Raw genomic sequence first — 20,522 nt, forward strand, 5'->3', positions numbered from 1 at the left:
TTAACTATTTACTTTCACATTATTCTAAAGGCAACTTATGAGCACCTTTAAGGGCTTTCCAGATTAATATTATTGAGATTCTTTTGCATCTAATTTTATTCCCAAGGGTTCTGTTTCCCTGGAACAGGTATGCCACTTGTTCTGCCCTTTTGCTGCTCAACCATGATGAAGTTCCTTGGGGCTGTACAGCTTACACCAGAGAGAGATGGAGGGAAGAAAATAAACTCCAGAACTTGGGGAGAGACTTGCCGAGTTAACTCAGCAACAGTTGGGGAAAGAAGAAATGGGAGAGGCGTTAGAGAGGGTCATTGTCCTTCGGGGTTTGGGAATTGGCATACTTCGCAGAACCCGGTTCCTCTCTGGTGACCTGTCCTCTCACCCAGCTGGTCTGTGGCTGAGCTGGGACTAAAGCCAAGTTTCCTGATTCTCCACTTAAATACATAGGAGAAAGAGACTACCAGAGATGGAATTAGTTGACCTAAGAGAAGTGGAAGAGATTAATAAAGGATCTTTGGTCCTGGTTACCCTGAAGGAAAAGAACATCAGTAAGGGTGAGATATAGGGTCTGACCGATCCCAGAATGGCCAGCAGGTGGCACCATCGGCCCTGACGGTAGAGTCAAGGACCCCATGAAGAGCTCCGGGGAGAGACAAGCATGACATACGTTTCTACAAGCCTGGCCCTCTCTATGCACAGACAGTCATGGGCTGCCTTCATACCTGCAGACACTCATTACTCAATAAATATTTCTGAAATAATAAAAATCACCCTGAGCACTTAACAACACATTTTAAGGAAAAGATACTTTCTGAGGAATTGCTTATAATTATCTTGAACACCCAATGTCTATTATCTTTTGTAGGATGGTTCTTTATTTCATGTACAGTCCAAGAAATGTGTTCAGGCTGAGAGGAAGGAATTGAGCGACAGTTTTGTACCACTCTTACGAGACTGTACCAACTCAGATCGTCAGAAATGGTTCTTCAGGGAACACATGGTATGAAATGTCACTGTACTACGGAGTCCATCTAGAGGAGATGGGGGGAGCCCCTGGACTCCGTGTTTAACAGACTTACCTAAGCACAGAGACAGACACACCAAAAACTTGGCTGCTCCTCTTTTCATAAGGAAATCATTTTGTGATTTGTGAAAGTGATGTTGGCTTTAATAAAAATGTGAATAAGCTTTGTACTGATTTTGAAAACTTTAAAATTGTTCCCAAATACCCTGTTTTCAAAGGGTAGTCATAAAATGTTAACTCTAGGTATTCACAGAATTAAAAGCTTTAACTATTTTTCTATCAAGATGTATATTCTACTGTCATGTCTTTTTATTCCCCTTAACAAAAAGGTAAATATTTTATTTTGGTATTTGAAAGGATTCCCAGGTATGAAGATGTTTGCATGGAAGTTAGACTCATGCAATGTACTTTGCATAAATTGATAATACCTCAAACATTGGGTTAGATTTTTCTCATTGTAGATAGGTGGACACTGGAACATTATATTGATTCCTTCAGGTCATTGAGTTAATCTAGATTTATTTAATAAAGAATGCTACTTGGTTATGTGTTGCTGTCATAGTCAAAACTTTATGTTAGTCAAAGAGCACTCACCAAAGCTGAAACTTCAAGGGAACAATTTATGTCCTGGGCTAATATAAACTTCAACTGCACAGAGTGGACTTCTGACAATGCCTAGCTATGAGATGGCTGGCTACTTTTAGTAATTACCACAATGACTTTAAAACATTTTGATATCATTTTTAATTTTTATCACGCATTAGTGTCAGGAAGAAATGTAATGCTGTATGTGAAATTCAGTTTTCAGATTTGTTCATTAATAATATTTGGTCATTTCAATCCATGTTAGATTTTGTGCCGCAGCAGCTGTTGCAGTTTCTCTTCATAATTCTGATTTGTGAACGATCCCAGATCTACTTCTGAGATCTTGTCAACTTGATGAAGTCAATATGAGTGATTTTTTTAAAAAAAGCAAGAACATTGCCAATCTTTGTTTTTGCAGTCAGTCAGATGTGAGAGATGACACATGTCTTCAATTGATTAAAAAGCATCAAATTTTGTCTCAGGCTCTTTTTTACACATTCCCCTCTGAGGGATGCAGTTTAACAATTAGCCAGGAACAAATCCAGTTGACCTGGCTTGGATCAATCTGATGCATCTTAACCACTCTGAACTTCAGTTTCTTCACCTGTGCAATGAGAATAATGAAACCAAGCTTGTGGGGCACTTGTGAGGATTAAATGACATAGAGCAGGTGAGGGCTTAGCTTAGTCCCTGGCATACAGTATGGGTTCATTAAATTTCTGTTTTCAAAAATGCACTTTATAAAATGTGAAGCACAGTAAACATCAGTAGGTGTTTATTCAAAAATAAATATTAAATAATTTAGTTATTTTATCTTTACAGGATTAAATAGCTCCTCAGCAGGCAGGAATACGATATGAACTCCTTCCAGCACAGCTCAGTTCTCCTGTAAATGTAATATGCTGTGAGGCCAGAGCTTCCCTCCTCCATTGTGGTAACTTATAAAGCAGGTGAGATGCCCCCTCGGCCTGTAATGGAGGTAAGAAGTCCTGCCCTGCCCCCTCCTCCCGCCCTTCCTGTAGTGTCAGTCTGAGCTCCATTGAAGGGGTGTCAGCCCCTCCCAGGGTATAGGAAGACAGTTCAGGCAGACAGAAAATTAATGCTGATCAAATTCATAATGAGTGCTGGGAGTCTACACAAGCATTTTTGGGTGTGTTCACCGAGCACTGCCGGTAATTAGCTTTGCTTGAGAAGTCATCCCTCTTACACTCTCCGGCAGTTTCTATGTGGTAATTTTTAGGATGGAAGAACTAATAAAAATATTCAGGGTGTCCAGGAAGATATTTTCAGACTGTAAGGCAATTTACAATATTTTGAGGAATCTTCCCTTCACTAATGGATGAGGAGTCTCAGCCTGGGCAGGTCTCCACCTGCCCCACTGGAAGGTGTGGATTGGCCTCCAGTCCTGTTGTGTGGAGGCAGGATCCTGGGGGCCAGCCCCAGCTGTGGTAGGTTGCTTCACCTGCTAGCACTCATTTCCTCATCTGCATGATATGGATAAGAATGTCCTCTGTTAAGTTCTCAGATATATTTTTTAGTTACTTTTTTAGCAGTTGCCCTAAGGGATTATATTATGCTTCCTGGATTTATTACAATCTTCTTCATTCTTAGTATTGAGTTAATTCCAGTAAAATTTAGCAAATTTGTATCAGTATAGCTCCTATGTCCTCCCCTGTGCTATTATGGACATATATGTTATATCTATATGTTATAAACTCAGTAACAGAGTGGTTTATGTCTTGCTTTAAATAGTAAGAGAAAAAGAAAAAATACGCACATACAATATACACACAGTCTCTTATATTTACCCATCTATGTACCATTTTCCATGCTCTTCATTACTTCCTGTGAATCTGAGTAACCCTCTGGTGTAATTTTCTTTCAGCATAAGGCCTTTCTTTGGTATTTCATCTAGGATAGATATGTTAGCAATAAATTCTCTCAGTTTTTGTTTATTTGGGAATGATTTTATTATGCTTTCAGTTTTTGGAAAGATAGTTTAGCTGGATATAGAATGCTAGTTGACAAGGTGTTTTTTCTTTCAGCACTGTGAATTTGGGATTACACTACCATAGTGTCACCATTGTTTTGACTGAGAGGTCATCCATTAATCATTTTGTTACCTGTATGGGATGAGTCATTTTTCTGTTGCTGCCTTTAAGATGTTCTCTTTGTCTTTCAGCAGTTTAAGATATGTGTAAATGTGGTTTGTATTTATTGTACTTGGAGTTCGTTGAGCTTGAAATGTAATTTAATGTTTTAAAAATCAATTTGGGAAGGTTTTAGCCATTATTTCTTCAAATATTTTTTCTGCCCCTTTCTCTGTTCTTCAAATTGGATAATTTCTGATGATCTATCTGTAAATTCACTGATTTCTTCTGTCAAATGAAACCTACTATTGAGCTATGTAGTCATTTTATTCCAGTAGTCATTTTTCATAGTCATTTTTTTTCAACTCTGAATATCCATTTGGTTCTTTTTGGTAGTATCTGTTTCTCTGTTGAGATTTCCTATATATTGACTCATTGTTAGCATATTTTCCTTTAGTTCTTTGATTATAGTTTTCTTTAATTATTTGAATATATTTTTAACAGCTGCTTTGAAGCCTTTGTAACTTAGCAGCTTAAAACGTTAAATATATTATCTTACAATTCCTGTAGGTCAAAAGTTTGCACATGGCTTTTTTTTTTTTTTTTTTGGCTGTGTTGGGTCTTCGTTGCTGCACGTGGGCTTTCTCTAGTCGCGGCGAGCAGGGGCTACTCTTCATTGCGGTGCACAGGCTTCTCATTGCGGTGGCTTGTCTTGTTGCAGAGCATGGGCTCTAGGTGCTCGGGCTTCAGTAGTTGTGGCTCGCGGGCTCTAGAGCGCAGGCTCAGTGGTTGTGGCGCACGGGCTTAGTTGCTCCACAGCATCTTCCCAAACTAGGGCTTGAACCCATGTCCCCTGCATTGGCAGGCAGATTCTTAACCACTGTGCCACCAGGGAAGTACCTTGCACATGGCTTGACTGGATTCTCTGCTCAGGGTCTCCTAAGGCTTCAGTCAAGGTGTCCACCACGGCTGTGATCTCATCTGTGATCTCACTGATTGTTGGCTGAATTCAGTTTCTTGAGGCTGTAGAACTGAGGACCTCAGCTCTAAAAGGTCATTTTCCATTCCCTGTCATATGGCCTTCTACACAACATGACAGTTTTCTTCTTCAAGGCCAGTAGGAGAGTGTCTGTTGCTGATTCTTATCTCTTTTAAGTTCTCACTTGATCTGGTCAGGTTGACCCAGGATAATCTTCCTTCTGTTAACTCAGAAGTCAACTGATTAGGGACCTTAATTACATCCAGGTAATTCCTTCTCTGGAGTGATATGCCATTATATTCACAGATCCTGCACACACTCAAGGGGAGGGGATTATATTTGGCATGTATACCAGGAGGTAGGAATCTTGGGGGGTCATCTTAGAATTCTGCCTATCACTGTCCACCTTTGATCCCCAATAATTCACATCCCTTACACCCAAAATACATTCACTCCCTCCCAAGGTTCCCAAGAGTCTCATCTCATTACAGCATGAGTTTAAAGTCTAAATTTTCATCATCTAAATCTAGATCTCATCAGATAAAAGTCCAAAATCTAAATCAGGTCCAGGTCCAGGTGCAGCTCCTGGGTATCATTTCAGTATATGCAGCTGCTAGTACACTGTTGCTCTCCATCTGTTACACTGAAGAGGCCATTTATCCACCCCAATACTCCCAACATACAGTTGTAGGAAGGCATAGGATAATGTTTATAGATATTTTGGCTCAAACAGGGGAAAGTGAAAGTCAAAATGAGTCATGGGTCCATAATTGTTTTGAAATCAGGTAAGTGTTTGACTTTTCTTGATTCAATTTCAAGACCTGGGAATAATCATCAGGGGCTTTTGGCTCTGGACACGTGGTTCCACCTTCTTGTCATCCTTACTATTTTATGTTTGCAGCTGAGTAGTTTTGTGAGCCTGCTTCCCACCAGTAGAATTTTGGGTGTCCAACCTCCTCTTTTCATTTTGTTCTTTCTCTCTCTGTCCCATTTAGTCCAAGCTGGCAGGATTTCTTTTCTTTCTTTTTTTTTTTTTTTTTAGTATTTATTTATTTATATATTTATTTGGCTGTGCTGGGTCTTAGTTGTGGCATGCGGGATCTAGTTCCCTGATCAGGGATCAAACCTGGGCCCCCTGCATTGGGATCATGGAGTCTTAGCCACTGGACCACCAGGAGAGTCCCCAAGCTGGTAGGATTTCTGCTGAGATAATTCTCAAGAACTTTGTGGTCTTGCATGGATTCACTGCTTTTCACTCCATTAAACAGAAGCCACATCCACTAGATCTTTTCAAACAAATCCCTTTTCTCTCTTGGCCTCCTGTTGAGAAGCCTGAGTGATAATGACCTTAAGCTTCCTGGATGCCCCTGGTGTAGTCAAGAAGATCCATGACATGCACACACTCTTTATCTCTTAAAAGGGCCCTTTGTGTGACTGAACGTTCTGAGCTGTTGATCTTTCTGAGGTTTTAACAAAAGATTGTACAGTCACACACTCAGTCTTTTCTCTATGCCACATTTTCAGTAGCCATTCTGATTTTTAGCCTCTTTTGCCATCTGGAGAGGCTGAAAATTTTCTAAATAATTCAGTCCTACTTAATTTTTATATGACAGTTTTCCCTCTGAATAATCTCTCTCCTCTTTCACTTTACCATAAGCAGCAAGAAGAAACCAGGCATCTTCAGCACGGCTTGGAAATCTCCTTAGCTATATAACTAGGTTCATCCCTTAAAAATTCTACATAACGGCTGGAGACGATTTTGCTAAGCTTTATGCCACTATATAATAAGGATCTCCTTTTTCCACTTTCTAATAACATGTTCCTCACTTTCTTCTTAACCTTCACCAGCAGCATCCTCAACATTTATATTTCTGCTAACAGTCTGTTTAATTAAGGAAATTTAAGCTTTCTCTATTATGTGCTGCAGAATTCCTCCAGCTTCCTCCTACTGCCCAATTCTAAAGCTGCTCCTGCATTTGAGGTATTTGTTACAGTGTCATCTCACTCCCAGCTACCAAAATCTTTATTAGTTTTCTATTGCTGCCTAATAGATTGCCTCAAATATAGTGGCAAATATAGTGGTTCCTGTAGGTCATAAGTCTGGACATGGCTTAGCTGGGTTCTCTGCTCTGGATCTCGCTGGCTGAAATCAAAGTGTTGGCCAGGGCAGCTACCTCATCTGGGACTTGGTCTCTTCTTCCAAGCCCACTGTTTGTTGGCAGAATTCAGTTCCTTGAGGTCGTGGGACTGCAAACCTCAGCCTCTAGAGGTCGCTTGCTGAGAGATTCTCCTGCTGGCTTTGAAGAAGTCAGCTGCCATGTAGTGATGGGCCATGTGGCTGGGACCTGAGGTGGCCTCTGGGAGCTCAGAGTGGTCAAGTTCATGTTGAATTTGTGGAAACAAAGACATCAGTATGATTATTACATTAATAACAATGTAGACAATGCAGGTGCATTTTGAAACTGGTTCAGGGATGCCCATCTCATCAGATGCCTACTTACCATTCCAGAAGATTCCTTTTTGAAAACTTGTAAAAATTCCCAAGAACCTGAACCTTCATTGCATGACAGTCTCCTTACATGTGAGTTGGGAAGGATTTGTTTTATTTATATGGGTCAATTCTGGATATGTGTTAAAGGGAAATTTCCTGCGCTAACTAGCTTCCCTTTTCCCCTCCTATGAAAGCAGTACTTTTCACAATTTAATGTGCGTGGGAATCACTTGACATCTTGTTAAAAGGTAGATTCAGGTTCAGTAGGTCTGGGATTGGCCTGAAGATTCTGCATTTCTCACAAGCACGCGGATGGTACCGGTGCTGCTGCTCTGTGGATCAAATTTTGAGTAGCAGATTGTTCAAGCGAGAATAAGAATGCAGGTTCTGGTTGCCTGGTCACTGGTGTCTAGTCTCACACACACACTAGATGGTGATGTCAGCTCAGGAAATATCACAATGCTTTAGTTGCGGGCGTGTCTGTTGATCTAAAAAAACCCTCCAAATCTCAGGTCCATGGGATGCAGACCTGGAAGGCACCCAGAGATCATCCTTTGCCCAGTGTAGCTGATGGGTGGAGGTGGGAATGAGGCCCATGAGGGAAGGGGGTTGCCTGAGATCACACAACAAGTTAGGGACAGCGTCTTCTTTGTCAATACCTGTCAGTCTATGTAGTAATCAGTGTTCTAAATTTGGCCTGGGTGTGTTTTCCTTAAAGCGTTAAATTGGTACTCCTTTTATAAAAAATTGTATCTTCAAATATTGGCTTTGCTGTATTACATTAAATTATAAAGGAAAATTAGTTTCCTATCTTGATAAGAAGTTCTAAAGACTTTGCCACATGGTTTGTTGTATCATAGCCGCAATGTTTATTTAGCAAGTGGGGTTGGAAATGCTGGCCTCTTACAGTCTCCTAATGTTTGTGAGATTTAATGCACTGTACACCAAATTTCTCACACTTATACACAACTTTAGAGTTTTGTTTTCAAGAGTTTTATTTTGTTTGCTCCTATAAAGTCAACTGAGTGAGGATTGCTGTCTCCTTTTTATTATCAGCATCTGCTGATAATAATAAGAATAATACCACAAGTTGGGCACTGCTCTAAGCACTTCATGTAAATGAGCTAATTTAATGCTGAAAACACCCAGTGAGGTAGGTGTTGGTCCTCCCCTCCCCTCCTCCCAGCTTCCCCCATCCCCAATTTAAAGGTGAGGATACTGAGGCTCAGAGAGTGTAGGGAACTTGTCTCAGGTCACACAGCTAATCAGTGGCAGTGCTAGAATTGAACCCAGATGGTCTTACTCCAGAGCTCAGTTGTAACTGCTGGGACCTGGTACCTCCTGGAGGGGAGGGGAGGCGACTTGCCCAAGCCAGGCAGCTCGTACACCCTGGCCACAGCCCTCCCCTCACTCTTAGTCCAGTTACAGCACACTGCTGGTCATGGCATGAGAATTAATGAGAGTCTGTCCTGCTTGGAGAGTGCAGGGGTCACAGCAGAGTCACATCTCTGGGCAAGTGCCAAGTCAGGGAGCAGAGCCAGGCATAGAGCTCCAGGCTCAGAGCCGCTGGGGGCGCAGACCTGCTCCTCCAGGTGCCATTGTCCTGGTGGACTCTGTTTTGCCCACACCCACACTCTGCCCTCTTTCTCTTTAAAACCAGGCAAGAGTAGGAAGGCAGCATTCAAGAAGAGGGTGGGGGGGATGTTTCTTCAGTTTCCCCTCTGAGATTCTTGCTGCAAAGCCAAGGAGGCCCACAGTCCGTGGCCAGATCCCCTGCGGTTGCCCCATCCAGCACTTTGCTGTCTTTGGAGGGTTTAAAGCCCGTGGGACTGAGAGTTCTGCCCCATCTGCCATGTCATGATTGCTCTGTGAATCATCTCGAACCTTCTTTTACAAGGCAAGGGTCAGTGGAACTGATTGCTCATCGGACTGTTAAGATGGTTATTTCAGTGTCCTAAAAAGAAATTGCCCAATGGGTGTGTCTGTTGGGCAGCTCTGGTTATTAACTCAAGAGTGCACAGCGCCACTGGATTCTGACTGCCAACTGTTATAAAAGGAAGCAAGTTACTGGGTTATAGAATTTGCAGGGACTTTACAAGTCATGTGTTCAACTCCCTCCTAAGCAGGAGTCCCTCCTTGTCCCCAGCAGTGGCCAGCCAGCCCTAGCTTGCCCACTGCTGGTGGGGGGATGCTCCCCCCTTCACAGGTCATCCGTTGTGTTCTTGGACAACTTCTTACGAGGCTGAAATCTGTCTCTCTGTAGCCTCCTTATTGCTCTGGACCCCCCGCTTGGAGGCCACCCAGCATGTGTGCTCTCTCTGCCCCTCAGAGATTCAAGGAGAGAGGATATGTGTCTCAGTCTTCTCTCCTCCAGGCTGTCAGCCCTCCCTTCTTCAAAACATCATGGAATGTGGTTTTCACTGGAGTTCTGTGAGGGAGTAAAGATAGAAGCTTGCATTAAATTTTTTGCATTTAACCGAAGGTCAAGACTCCATTCCCCATCCCTGCAGAGAAGTCTCGTCTAGCTCAGGATCCCCCAAATGTTCTGAGGGCAGTGAAACGACATTAGTGGGCTATAGGGTGGGACAGCAAGAGCGAGAGAAATGGTATAAGAGAAACTTCATTTTCCATAATAGGAAGTCAGTAATAATGGTCTAAAACTGAAAAATCGTGAGAGAGCAGGGCTAATGTGTTATTTGAAGTTCTGAGGCAAATACTGGAAGAAATTGCTGAAAATGTTGAGAGGAGGGGCTCTCTTGAGAGCCAGATCTGGGTAGGGTTGGGGAGGGGTGGGACAGGGGACTGCTGATTTTATTATAAACCTTGAGTACTATTAGGCTTTTTAAGCTAAGTACATGTACTTAAGCTAAGTATATTTGTTGAAAATTATCTTTAAAAATTCTCGCAAATGGAGTCTGGGCTCAAAGTCTTGTTAGTAGGGAAACAATTAGGGGCCTAGGTTTGGCTTTATTTGGCAGGGTAGATTTAAAAGACGTTGGGATATGTGGTAGGACAGACCTGGATATAAATTTGGTCTGGTGAACTTGCCAGCTTTGTGACTTTGGGCAAGTTACTTAACCTCTCTGAGCCACAGTTCCTCATCTGTAAAATAGAGGCAGTGCTAGGAGCTAACTCTAAGGGGTTGTGAGGATTAAATGAGATGAGGCAGGCTCAGGGCACCCAGCAGAATAGGGGCTCAGGGACCATTTCCTGACCACAGATTCTCTGTTGCTTGATCCCAGAGATATCCCGAGGACCAGAGCAGCTGTCAGAAAAAACACGTATCTCAACTCCCGCCCGCAGAATGTTTGCTCTTCATAGCAGTCCTGGATTCAGTGCCTTATGGCAGAACAAACAAGCAGGAGTCCTTAGTGGTTCCTAGTCCTCCTTCCCTCTCCATCCTCAAGGAAATTAGCTTTTTAACCCTTCTCCTCTCATAACTAGTTCATCTCTGGGAAAACTTTGAACCCAAGAGCAGCAGGGGGTTGGGGGTCACTTCAGTCCAATCTTTTTGCCATGAAGTGGGGGCACTGCTCCTCGAGAGGGACCAAGAAGGGGGCCACCAGGCCAGTTCATCCTCTGTGCCTGCGGGTGGGGGACAGGAGCAATAGCCTCAGCCTCTCTGCAAAACCCTAGCAGGCCACGGGATTTGGAAGACTCGGGGAGCTTGTCCCGAGGTAGACTAGGCCCAGCTCACTCCTTTTGGAACCATAAACTGAGGCAAAATAAAACTGCCTTTTCTGGGTAGGATTCTGGACAGTTCTGGGAACTTGACTGCAAAACAAATTGATTTATGGGGATCCAGCTGTGAGGAACTGTACAAAACAGGGATCAGAGGAGATGTACTCCAGATGTGGCTTCATTAAGGGCAGGGGTAGAACAGTGGGGTTGAAAGACTTCCGAGGTCCATTGGGCCATGGAGACTTTGAGAAAGTATGGCCAAGGGCCTGTGACTTCCAGCTGCTGATTCCGAGCTGTAAAACAGCTTAGAACTCATTCTGTCCAACCTCTTGAAACTACAGATGGGGACCCCAAGGCCCAGAGAGGGAAGGGGCTTACCCAGCATCACACATGGAGGGGAGATAAGGCTGGACCCAGAAGCCACATCTGCTGCTGCTGGTACCAACATCTGTCTCATCACCCACCCCTGCCTCTCACTCCTGCCTTTTAGAATCCAGCCCAAGGTTGTTTTCTTAATCAAAAGTTGAGGGAAGACTTAACTCTGCCACACTCTGATGGTAAGTTGCCCAGTGAGGAGACCAGGCTCACCCTAATGCTGGGGGGAAAGCTCCCTCCCCACTTCACGGGCTGCTGAGACCCTGGGTGACACCTTCTGTTGGAGCAGTCGGTCCCTGTGCTTCTGGAGCTGGAAGTGGTACTTTGTCAGGTGCCTGTTCCTGCCCTCTGAGGGTGAGGGCAGGATGCCCTCCTACTGCATTGCCTGTATTGGGAATGAATTCCAGTTTTTTTTTAATGCAGTTTTTTTTTTTAATATTACAGCTATTATTTATTTATTTTATTTGGCCATGCCTCAGGGCACGTGGGATCTTAGTTCCCCGACCAGGGATCGAACCTGTGCCCCCTGCATTGGAAGTGTGGAGTCATAACCACTGGACCGCCGGGGAAGTCCCAGATTTCAGTTTTCTGAAGCTTGGAAATGAGATTCACATTTGGCAGAATCTCGAATCAAGTCTGGTCTCCCACTTCTACTACAGCATTCCTGACATGTCTCTCTTTTTTTTAAATTTGTAAATATTTATTTATTTATTTATTTGGTTGTGCTGGGTCTTAGTTGCGGCAGGCAGTCTCCTTAGTTGTGGCTCGAGGCCTCCTTAGTTGCGGCTCACTGGCTCCTTAGTTGTGGCATGCAAACTCTTAGTTGTGGCATGTGCATGGGATCTAGTTCCCCAGCCAGGGATCAAACCAGGACCCCTGCATTGGGAGCACGGAGTCTCAACCACTGCGCCACCAGGGAAGTCCCATCTTCTTTTTTTTTTTTAAACACTTTATTTTTTCCAGATTATTAAAAAATATATATGCTCAGCTGAAAATTTGGAAACTGCAAGAATATAAAGAAATCACTTAAGTTCTCACAACCCAATGACAGCACCATTTAGAAGCATTTCCTTCCAGTCTTTTTTCATTGTTACAATTCCTTTTATTTGGCTGGAATTGGCTCAATATTAGCTTTTGCCAAATGAACATGGTTCTGTCCTTTGGGGAAATGCAGAATTAGTCTCCTTCCTCTGCCTATAACAGGGGTGTAGATGTGTGACAACAATATGCACCCCCAGATTCTTCCCTCCTCTAGGAGAAAACCACAACTCCATTTTAAATGCCAAGGTTTTTAACAGTTATGGTCATTGCCATTTATTAAGAGCGTGCTACTTAAAAGGCACTGAACTAATATTTTCATACATTGTTTAATCTTCACGACAGTCTTACAAAGGAGGTATTTTCTAGCTTCAATTTATAGAGGAAGAAACTGAGGCTCAGAGAGAATGGGTCCCATTTGAACTGATGGGAATTGAGTTCAGTGAGATTATCATCTCCCTTAATCTGGCCTTTTTATCTTTATTAATGCAGCCTTACTAAAACTGCCTCTTGAATGCCAGACTTGCAAATCACACCTTTACATTTGTTCCTGACAAATTTATCTCCTTGATTCTGGCCCACAAAGATCTTTTTTTTTTTTTTTTCTCTTGTGATAATCTCTCTGATGCAACATGACTCATGTAGAATTCCTAGCAATGATTTAAAAAAAAGGAAAAGAAAGCCCTCCTAGCACAGTGCCTGGCACATAGTACTCACCCAGTACCTGGTTGCTATTATTATTATATGAGGTTGGGTGACACTGTTTGTTTGGTTACCTGGGTTTCCCTCTGTTCCCCACAAAACACAGAACAATGTGCTAAAAGTAGCATCGTGCTAAGGAGGGGTCCATCCACCGTGGCTGGTCTCTGAGATGGCTTCTAGAACATCCTTCCTTTCCAGCTGTTGGCAGAAACAAGAAGCCAAGAAGATGCTCCCTTGAATTTGGACCCCTCTGCCCCATGCCTGGCCCTGCCCTTCCCCTGGGGTCTCATCATCCCAGCCGGTGGTTGATATGGTAGGTCTGTCTTTGGTGCGAAGGGCCCCCTTCCCCCCACCAGCCTCCCAGCCCATGACGTGGCAGCCTGCCTTGCCGTTGCTCCTGCTGCTGCCCTCAGAAGAGACATTCCTTTTAGCAGCGTGGAGCTGTCAAAGTGGATTTTAAAATATGGGTTGTATTTTATTGTAATTTTTGGTTGTTTTCTAAATTTGGTCGCAATCATGTCATCTTGTTCTAAAAAGAGAGGGAGGAAGCAGCTGCCCTCTGGGAAGGCTTCAGAGAGGAGAAGGAAGGGAAGAAAGCCCTCAGGCTTCCCTGCTAATTGTTCTGCTTCCTTCCTGAGCTCTCGAAAGCCCTCTCTGTGGGAGTAGAAGGGACAGATGTGGACTTGAAGATGCCCGCATGGTCTCCCTGACCTGGGAACTTCATGGAGGGCAGACTGTCACCGGCCCCTGATGACACTCACCAAGGCTACTGGCCCCGTACAAGTGCCAGACAACACAGACCCTGTTCCCACCTGGACCCAGGAGATTATGATTCAAGGTGGAAACAGAGAGATGGGAAGAGCCTGAAGAAAGGGCTGATCTCATCTTCCTCAGAGAGGGGTGACATCTGTGCCATCTTGAAAGGCTGAGCAGCCTGTGGATAGGTAGGGGGAAGGCGGTCCAAGGGGAGGGCAGCCTGGCCAGGAATGGCGGGCAGTGGTGTTACTGGAATGTGAGGAAGAGAGGCTGGGAGGTGAGGCCAGGTCCTGGCAGGGTCCACATCTTGTGGGGGGCTTGGATGCCAAGCGGAGGAGTTTAGAGGTCATCCTGGAGGCAACGAGGAAAAATGGTCTTTGCAGTCAGGACAAGACTGCAGCTGGCCGAGGGGCAACTTCCTCCCATTGCATCACCCTCCCTTGAGCGTCCATCCCCCAGAGCTGCAGATTTCTATCACATTCTGTGGTTTGGCTTCTGTCCACAACGCTGCACTGAACCACCCCTGCCAAGGTCCAGGACCTCTTGTTTGCTAAATCCATTGATAAGTTTTCTTCCTCATGTTTCTGCATCTCACCGTTGCATTTGGCCTTGTCCACCCCTGTCTCCTGGCATTTTCTCCTCCTCTCCATGTAGGCTCCTGGCTACCACATCTCTTAGTTCTCCACTCAACCCAGACTTCTGTGGGCTTCCTTTCCAACATCCTTGAGCCACATTCCCCAGGATCCTAGGGGACCCTTTATGTTCTCCCCCAGAGATCTCAAACACAGATGTGGCTTCAATGCCAACGGTTACCTGTGTCCATCAGTTAGGAACTGTATTCAGCTGCAAGTATCAGAAACCTGAAAACCAGTGGCTTAATCAAATTTAAGGCTTTATTTTTGTTACATAAGAGGACGTCCAGAGTTAGGCATTTCAGGGCTGATTTGGTGGCTTTGTGGTGCTATTAGGGATGGTGCTCATTCTGTCTTCCCATTCAGCCATTCTTAGCATGTGCCTGTCACCCTGTAGTTGTAATATGCTCCCCTACCCCCCACCAAGCATTTAGTTGGTCGTCATTCAAGGAGAATGAGAAGGGTAAAGAGCAAAAGACCTGCTAACTGAGTCTGTCCCCCATTAAAGAGCTTTCCCAGAAGACCCTTCCTGTTTCTGTATTAGTCAGTTATTGCCACAGTAACGCTCTATAACAACCACCCCCAAACTCAGCTGGCCAGGCTCAGCTGGGCAGCACTCCAGACTTGGGCCAGCCGGTCTTGGTCTAGGTCGGTTCCAAGTGCACTAGTTCTGGAACCCAGGCTGAACAAGCAGAGATGAGCCAGGGAGGATTCTTCTCATGGCGAGTCATCAGAGCAAGCAAGCCAAACTGCGCAAGCAAATTTAAGGTTTCTGCTTATTCCTTCTGCGAACGCTCCAAAGGAAGTCATGGAGCTAAGTCCAACATCAGTGGGTGAGTACTCACCCTCCATCCCCAGTGACAGAGGAGAGCACATGTTTGTGGAGTAATATCCACATTCACACAGTCTCCGTCCAGTCCTGTGTCCTGTCACCCCTTCATTGAACAGGAGACCGACAAGTGTGGGCTTTTTGGCTGGCACTTTGCCATCCTAAACAAACTCAAGGTTTTGATGGTGAGGAAGGAGGGAAGAACAGAAATCTGGTAGGCACACTTTGGCAGGACTTTTTTCAATAGTTGTGTCCCAGGAACTACCAGGTAAAAAATAATGAAGTTATAGAACACACTGGCTGGCAGTGACACTAGTGACATTTATTATCCTTGGGAAGCCACCAGGACACAGAGACAGGCCATACCACAAAACTTATGTGGCCACCGAGTCCCCTCCTCCTGTTGCAACATTTCACAAACCTCCCTTATTTGGTGCTGTCATAAGTCCCACTGCACGAGGGCATGGGAGAACATTACCAGGAGAGGTGGGAGAAGTCATCGACGTCATCCCCATTTGGAGTTGCTTGTCCTTCTGTCTCTAGTGAAGTGCTGGCCTGTGTCATTCCCAGCACATGCTCATCAGCCCTGAAGGGTCCTGGCTCTGTCACATCGTGGCCTGGCACCAAGACCTGGCTTCGATCTCTTGCCTTTGCTGTATCCATAGCTCAGATCACTGTCAAATATATTCAGGTCCTAATATCAACTAAGGGAGAGGAAGGTGCAAAGCATCTAAGACAAGAAGAAAGAGCTAGAGCTGTAAGATGGAAGCTGGGGCATTGCCTGCCTCAGGGCTTCAGGGGCTGTCCCACCACCAAATCCTGAGGAGCAAAGGAAGGAAGAGATGTTCACTAGACCGGATGTGCTGTTCCTGAGACAGGGAGCCCAGAATGGTTTCCAAAGCCCACGGCATTACTCGCCCTCTTAAGCCTCTCTCTTGCCATGTACACACTGGCAACTCGCAGATCTCCCCCCAACCTGGGTCTCTCCCAACCTGCTGCCCACTGGGCACTTCCCTCTGGTTGTCCCATCCACCCTGAAAAAACAACACATTCTAACCTGGGCTCATCATCTTTTCTTTCCCCAACCTGCTCTTCTTTCTCCCCTGCTGTCCACAAAGCTGGAAAGATGTGGTTTGTCTCCCTGGCCTCTACTTCCCTTTACTCTGGCAAGAGCCTCAGTATTTCTTCGGGATCCACCCCTTCCCCTCTTAGTCTCTGTGGTCTGTATGACTCCAGCAAAACTCATGGATCTAAGTCAGTTAACACAACTGTAGCGGTTGGTTCAGTGGTGAGCATGTGACCTAAGCTGGTGAATCTCAGAACTTTCATGCAAATGCTAGGACACAAGCTCTCGTCTGTTTCTGTTGGATTTAAACCTGGAAGGATATAGCTCCAAGAGGTGCTGGCTGGCAGCCACCTTGTGACCATGAGCCTGGTGACCATCTTGTGACAATGCAGGAGGAGCTATCAAGACCAGAGTCAGCACAGAGTACCTGAGTTACAAGAGATGGAGAGAGAATATACTGATGATGTGGTTTGAGTCCCTGGATCCAGGTGGGCCTGAAATGATTGAGATCTACCCTCATGTTGTTTAGTCATATGAACCAGTACACTTTCCTTTTCCTCTTTTTAAAGGTCAGTTTGATTAGGTTTTCAGCCAATTGTAACCAGAAGTGTTCTGCTACACCTGTTTCACTGAATGGCAGCAGCACTTAACCAAATAAGCCAGAAGCCTCTGAGAAACATCCTCTGTTTCTCAGTGTTCCCATTAAGGGCTGGTCCCCAGAACACAGCATTCCAGGTGCAGCCTGACCAGCCTGGGGAAAGCTGACCACTCACCCATTTGTTCTGAACGCTAGCTCTGGGGACAGACATACAACAGCAGATACACTGAGCTGGGGTTCAACTCAGACCCCCAGATCTCCCGTAAACACCTGCGTGATCTCAGCTTCCTTTTGTTGTAGGAAAAAATGGGGCACAAGCGGAGGGTCACGTCCCAGGTCTTGAGTGAGTCCCTGGGGTGGGCCACCAAGTGAGGGTCCTTGGCTTCGAGTAGGAAAGAATTCAAGAGCAAGCCATAGTAAAGTGAAAGCAGGTTTATTCAGGGAGATACACACTCCCAGAATGCTCAGAGTGTGGGTCATCTCAGAAGGCAAGAGCGGCCCTGAGAGATACACATTCCATATACAGACTGCAGTATGTCTCAAAAGGTGAGACTGGCACTGAGGTGTGGGTGTGGTTAGTTTTTATGGGCTGGGTAATTTCATAGGCTAATGAGTGGGAGGAATATGTTAACTATCTTGGAGAAGGGGCAGGGATTTCCAGGAGTTGGGGCACTGCCCACTTTTTGACCTTTTATGGTCAGCCTCGGAACTGTCATGGCGCCTGTGGGCATGTCATTTACATATGCTAATGTATTACAATGAGCACATAGTGAGGCTCAAGGTGTGCTGGGAGTCGAATCTTCCACCAACTTGGAGCTAAGTAGGTTCTAACCAGTTTTTGTGGTATCCTGTTCTTAAAGGTTGTGTCATTCGTTTAATGGTTGTACCCTGCCCCTTTCCTTCCTGTATCACTTTCTCTCTTTCTAGCATTTGGGAGAGTCTAAACTGAAATCCCAGGTTAGACCACACATTCAGGTTTCTGTCCTGTTCCTTAACTGCCCTCAGTGCCCTTGCCCAAAGGCATTTCCACCCCCCAACACACCCCCGCCAGCCTCAGTTTTCTCACAGGTTTGTTGGGATGGTCAAATATATAATGAAAATACTGGGGCTTTGAAATATGTTTTTTTTTAATAAATTTATATTTTATTTATTTATTTTTGGCTGCATTGGGTCTTCGTTGCTGCGCGCAGGCTTTCTCTAGTTGCGGCGAGTAGGGGATACTCTTTGTTGCGGTGCACGGGCTTCTCATTGCGGTGGCTTCTCTTGTTCGGAACATGGGCTCTAGGCACGCGGGCTTCAGTAGCTGTGGCACGTGGGCTCAGTAGTTGTGGCTCGCGGGCTCTAGAGCGCAGGCTCAGTAGCGGTGCACGGGCTTAGTTGCTCCGCGGCACATGGGATCTTCCCAGACCAGCGCTCAAAGCCATGTCCCCTGCATTGGCAGGCAGATTCTTAACCACTGCGCCACCAGGGAAATCCCTGAAATATGTTTTTTAAAGTTTCTGTTACTTGTTATTTTGGAAAAGATTTCTGGTTGTTTCCAAAATCCATTTCCCCTTTCTTTCATAGGAATAGAACCTTAGCACACAGATGCTCAGCTTAAGACCATAAATCCCGGCCTGCCCTGTTTTAAGTGTGGCCCTGGGAGGTGAGGGGAGCGATGCACTCAAAATGCAGTCACACTCTTCAACAGAGAGTGTGCCTTTCCTTGCCCTCTGCCCCTCCCCTGGCTGTGGACCTCGTGGTGTGCCATTTTGGAGCACAAGTATGAGTACAACACCCCTGGAATGGCAGAGCAACAAGACAGAAGGTGTCTGGGCCTGTGATGACTTCAGAGAGCAGCCTCCTCAGACTTGGGATGACTTTTATGTGAGTGAGAAGTGAACTCCTATCTTCTTTAAGCCACTATTATTTGTGGTGCTCAGCTCAGCCTTATTCCAGCCTGATGAATGAATTTTCTTGAGGCGTGTTAATTCTAAGAGGCAGGTGTTGGCTTCAAATCAATAGGGAAGAGTTAGGGACTTGCAAATACCCTGAAGAAACCTATATTTCCCCCTTTCTTTCTACTTTTTTCCTTCCTTTCTTCCTACTTTTTTCCTTCCTTTCTTCCATTTCTCTCCCCCCCATCCAGTTCTCCAACATTTAGTGGGTTATTCTTCTGTACCAGGCCCTCTACTTGGCACTGTGGACGTGAGATGATTAAGGCACAGTATCTGCCGAAGCCTAGCAGGGGAGACAGATATAATGACTAATTGTCCTCCAAGTCCAAGTCGCAAGATCACTGTGAAGGTGTGTACAGGGTGATGGGTGAACCCAGCCACCACTTTGGCTTGGCAGGTGGGAAGCAGGGGGCCTGAGTTGGTCCATGAGGATTGAGTTGAGGTTCTCTAGAAAAAGAAGGACTTGCTTTGCTGTTACTGCCTTGAGAGAGGTCAACTTCCTTCTGACAAGCCCTGAGCAAGGAAGAGACAACTGCTTTGCAAACAAACACCTCATGTATTATTTCCTCTGTTCTCCTCACATATTTCGTCTCCTCCCCTGAATGATATGCCTCCCTGTGTCACTTAACTTCCACAGGAAACTGGAAAAAGCAACATCTGTCTAAATTTCCCCTAACTTGCTCCAGATTTCCAGGGTCAGAATGTGGACCCTGGGAGACATGGTCTCCGTGGGGTCAGAGGTGACAGCCCCAGAACTGGTGGACTCCCGCCGAGCCCCTGTGGCAGCTGGGCCGCCCCGGCGCCAGTTCCCCGCGCAATACAGATGTTCTGCTTGGCAAGAATTTCACTGGGAGCATAATCAGTGGCTGAGGGGGCCCCTGGAGAGGGGAGTGCAGGCCTCGTTCCCACGGGCTCCTGCCCAACGTGGTTCCTGAGTTTTCTGTTCCTGGGAGAGCGGGTGGCCAGCAAATGCTCCAGCTCCCACACCAGTTGCTCCAAGGAAGCAACTTCCTCACATGGCCCCAGGCTGCCCCCAGCCATGGGGACATTGTTTTGTTCACAGCCCCGTCGTAATGGCATTTATTTAGGGGACACTTTCTCTTCTGCTACCCACAAGGAAGCAGCTCTGAGCAGGGGAAGGAGCAGAGATGGGCCTCTAGGGATCAGGTTACAGCCCTTGGAAAGCCACCTTCTCTCTCTGAGTCTCAGTCTCCTTACCTGTAAAAGAAAATGGGTTGGTCCAGGGGGCATCCAAAGGTGATGCATGGCCAAGGTGTGAATTTTGGAGACCAGCAGAATCCCACCTGTGCCACTTGCTGCGCTCGTGGTCCTGCCTGGGTGGCCCTGCACCTCGCCAGCCTTGGTTTCCTCATCTGTGCGCTGGGGAGGTGGGACCAGGTCATCTCCAAGGGTCCTGAGGGCTTCATAATGATGGGAGCGTCTGCCTTTCATAAGGAAGCTGAGGAAAAGTGTTCTATTCTCTCCTCATGGCAGAATATTTCTAATTCTGTGCCTGGTGAAGATAAGCAGGGTCATCTCGAAAGAACTGGCCTCCATGAGTTACCCTTCTGCCCTCTGCCCCCCACCCATGAGTCTCTGCAGATCAAAACACTATTTTTCTAAAGCAAGAATCAGATGACTCTTTGGGGCATCCTTCCAGGTCTATTAGGATCCAGCCCTTCAGACACCGCCCACACTGCTCTGCCCTCTCACTTTCTCTGGCCCCTTTCTGGCCCTTACAT

At 45.7% G+C, this 20,522-nt stretch overlaps 1 protein-coding gene across 3 annotated transcripts in view; it reads left to right on the forward strand.

Moving 5' to 3' along the window:
* The window catches only part of GALNT12 (polypeptide N-acetylgalactosaminyltransferase 12), an 80,322-nt gene that overhangs the window by 37,173 nt on the left and 22,627 nt on the right, over positions 1 to 20,522 (forward strand). The window contains exon 10 of one of the 3 annotated variants that reach the window (XM_059925151.1): positions 863 to 1,567. The exons of the other annotated variants lie outside the window; for them this stretch is intronic. Within the exon in view, the coding sequence (XP_059781134.1) occupies positions 863 to 1,003 (141 nt within the window). The 3' untranslated portion in view covers positions 1,004 to 1,567. Of the gene's footprint in view, positions 1 to 862; positions 1,568 to 20,522 lie in introns of those variants that run through there. 3 annotated transcript variants of the gene reach the window in all.

Source organism: Balaenoptera ricei, chromosome 6 (genome assembly GCF_028023285.1).
Source record: "Balaenoptera ricei isolate mBalRic1 chromosome 6, mBalRic1.hap2, whole genome shotgun sequence".
Classification (NCBI taxonomy): Eukaryota; Metazoa; Chordata; class Mammalia; order Artiodactyla; family Balaenopteridae; genus Balaenoptera; species Balaenoptera ricei.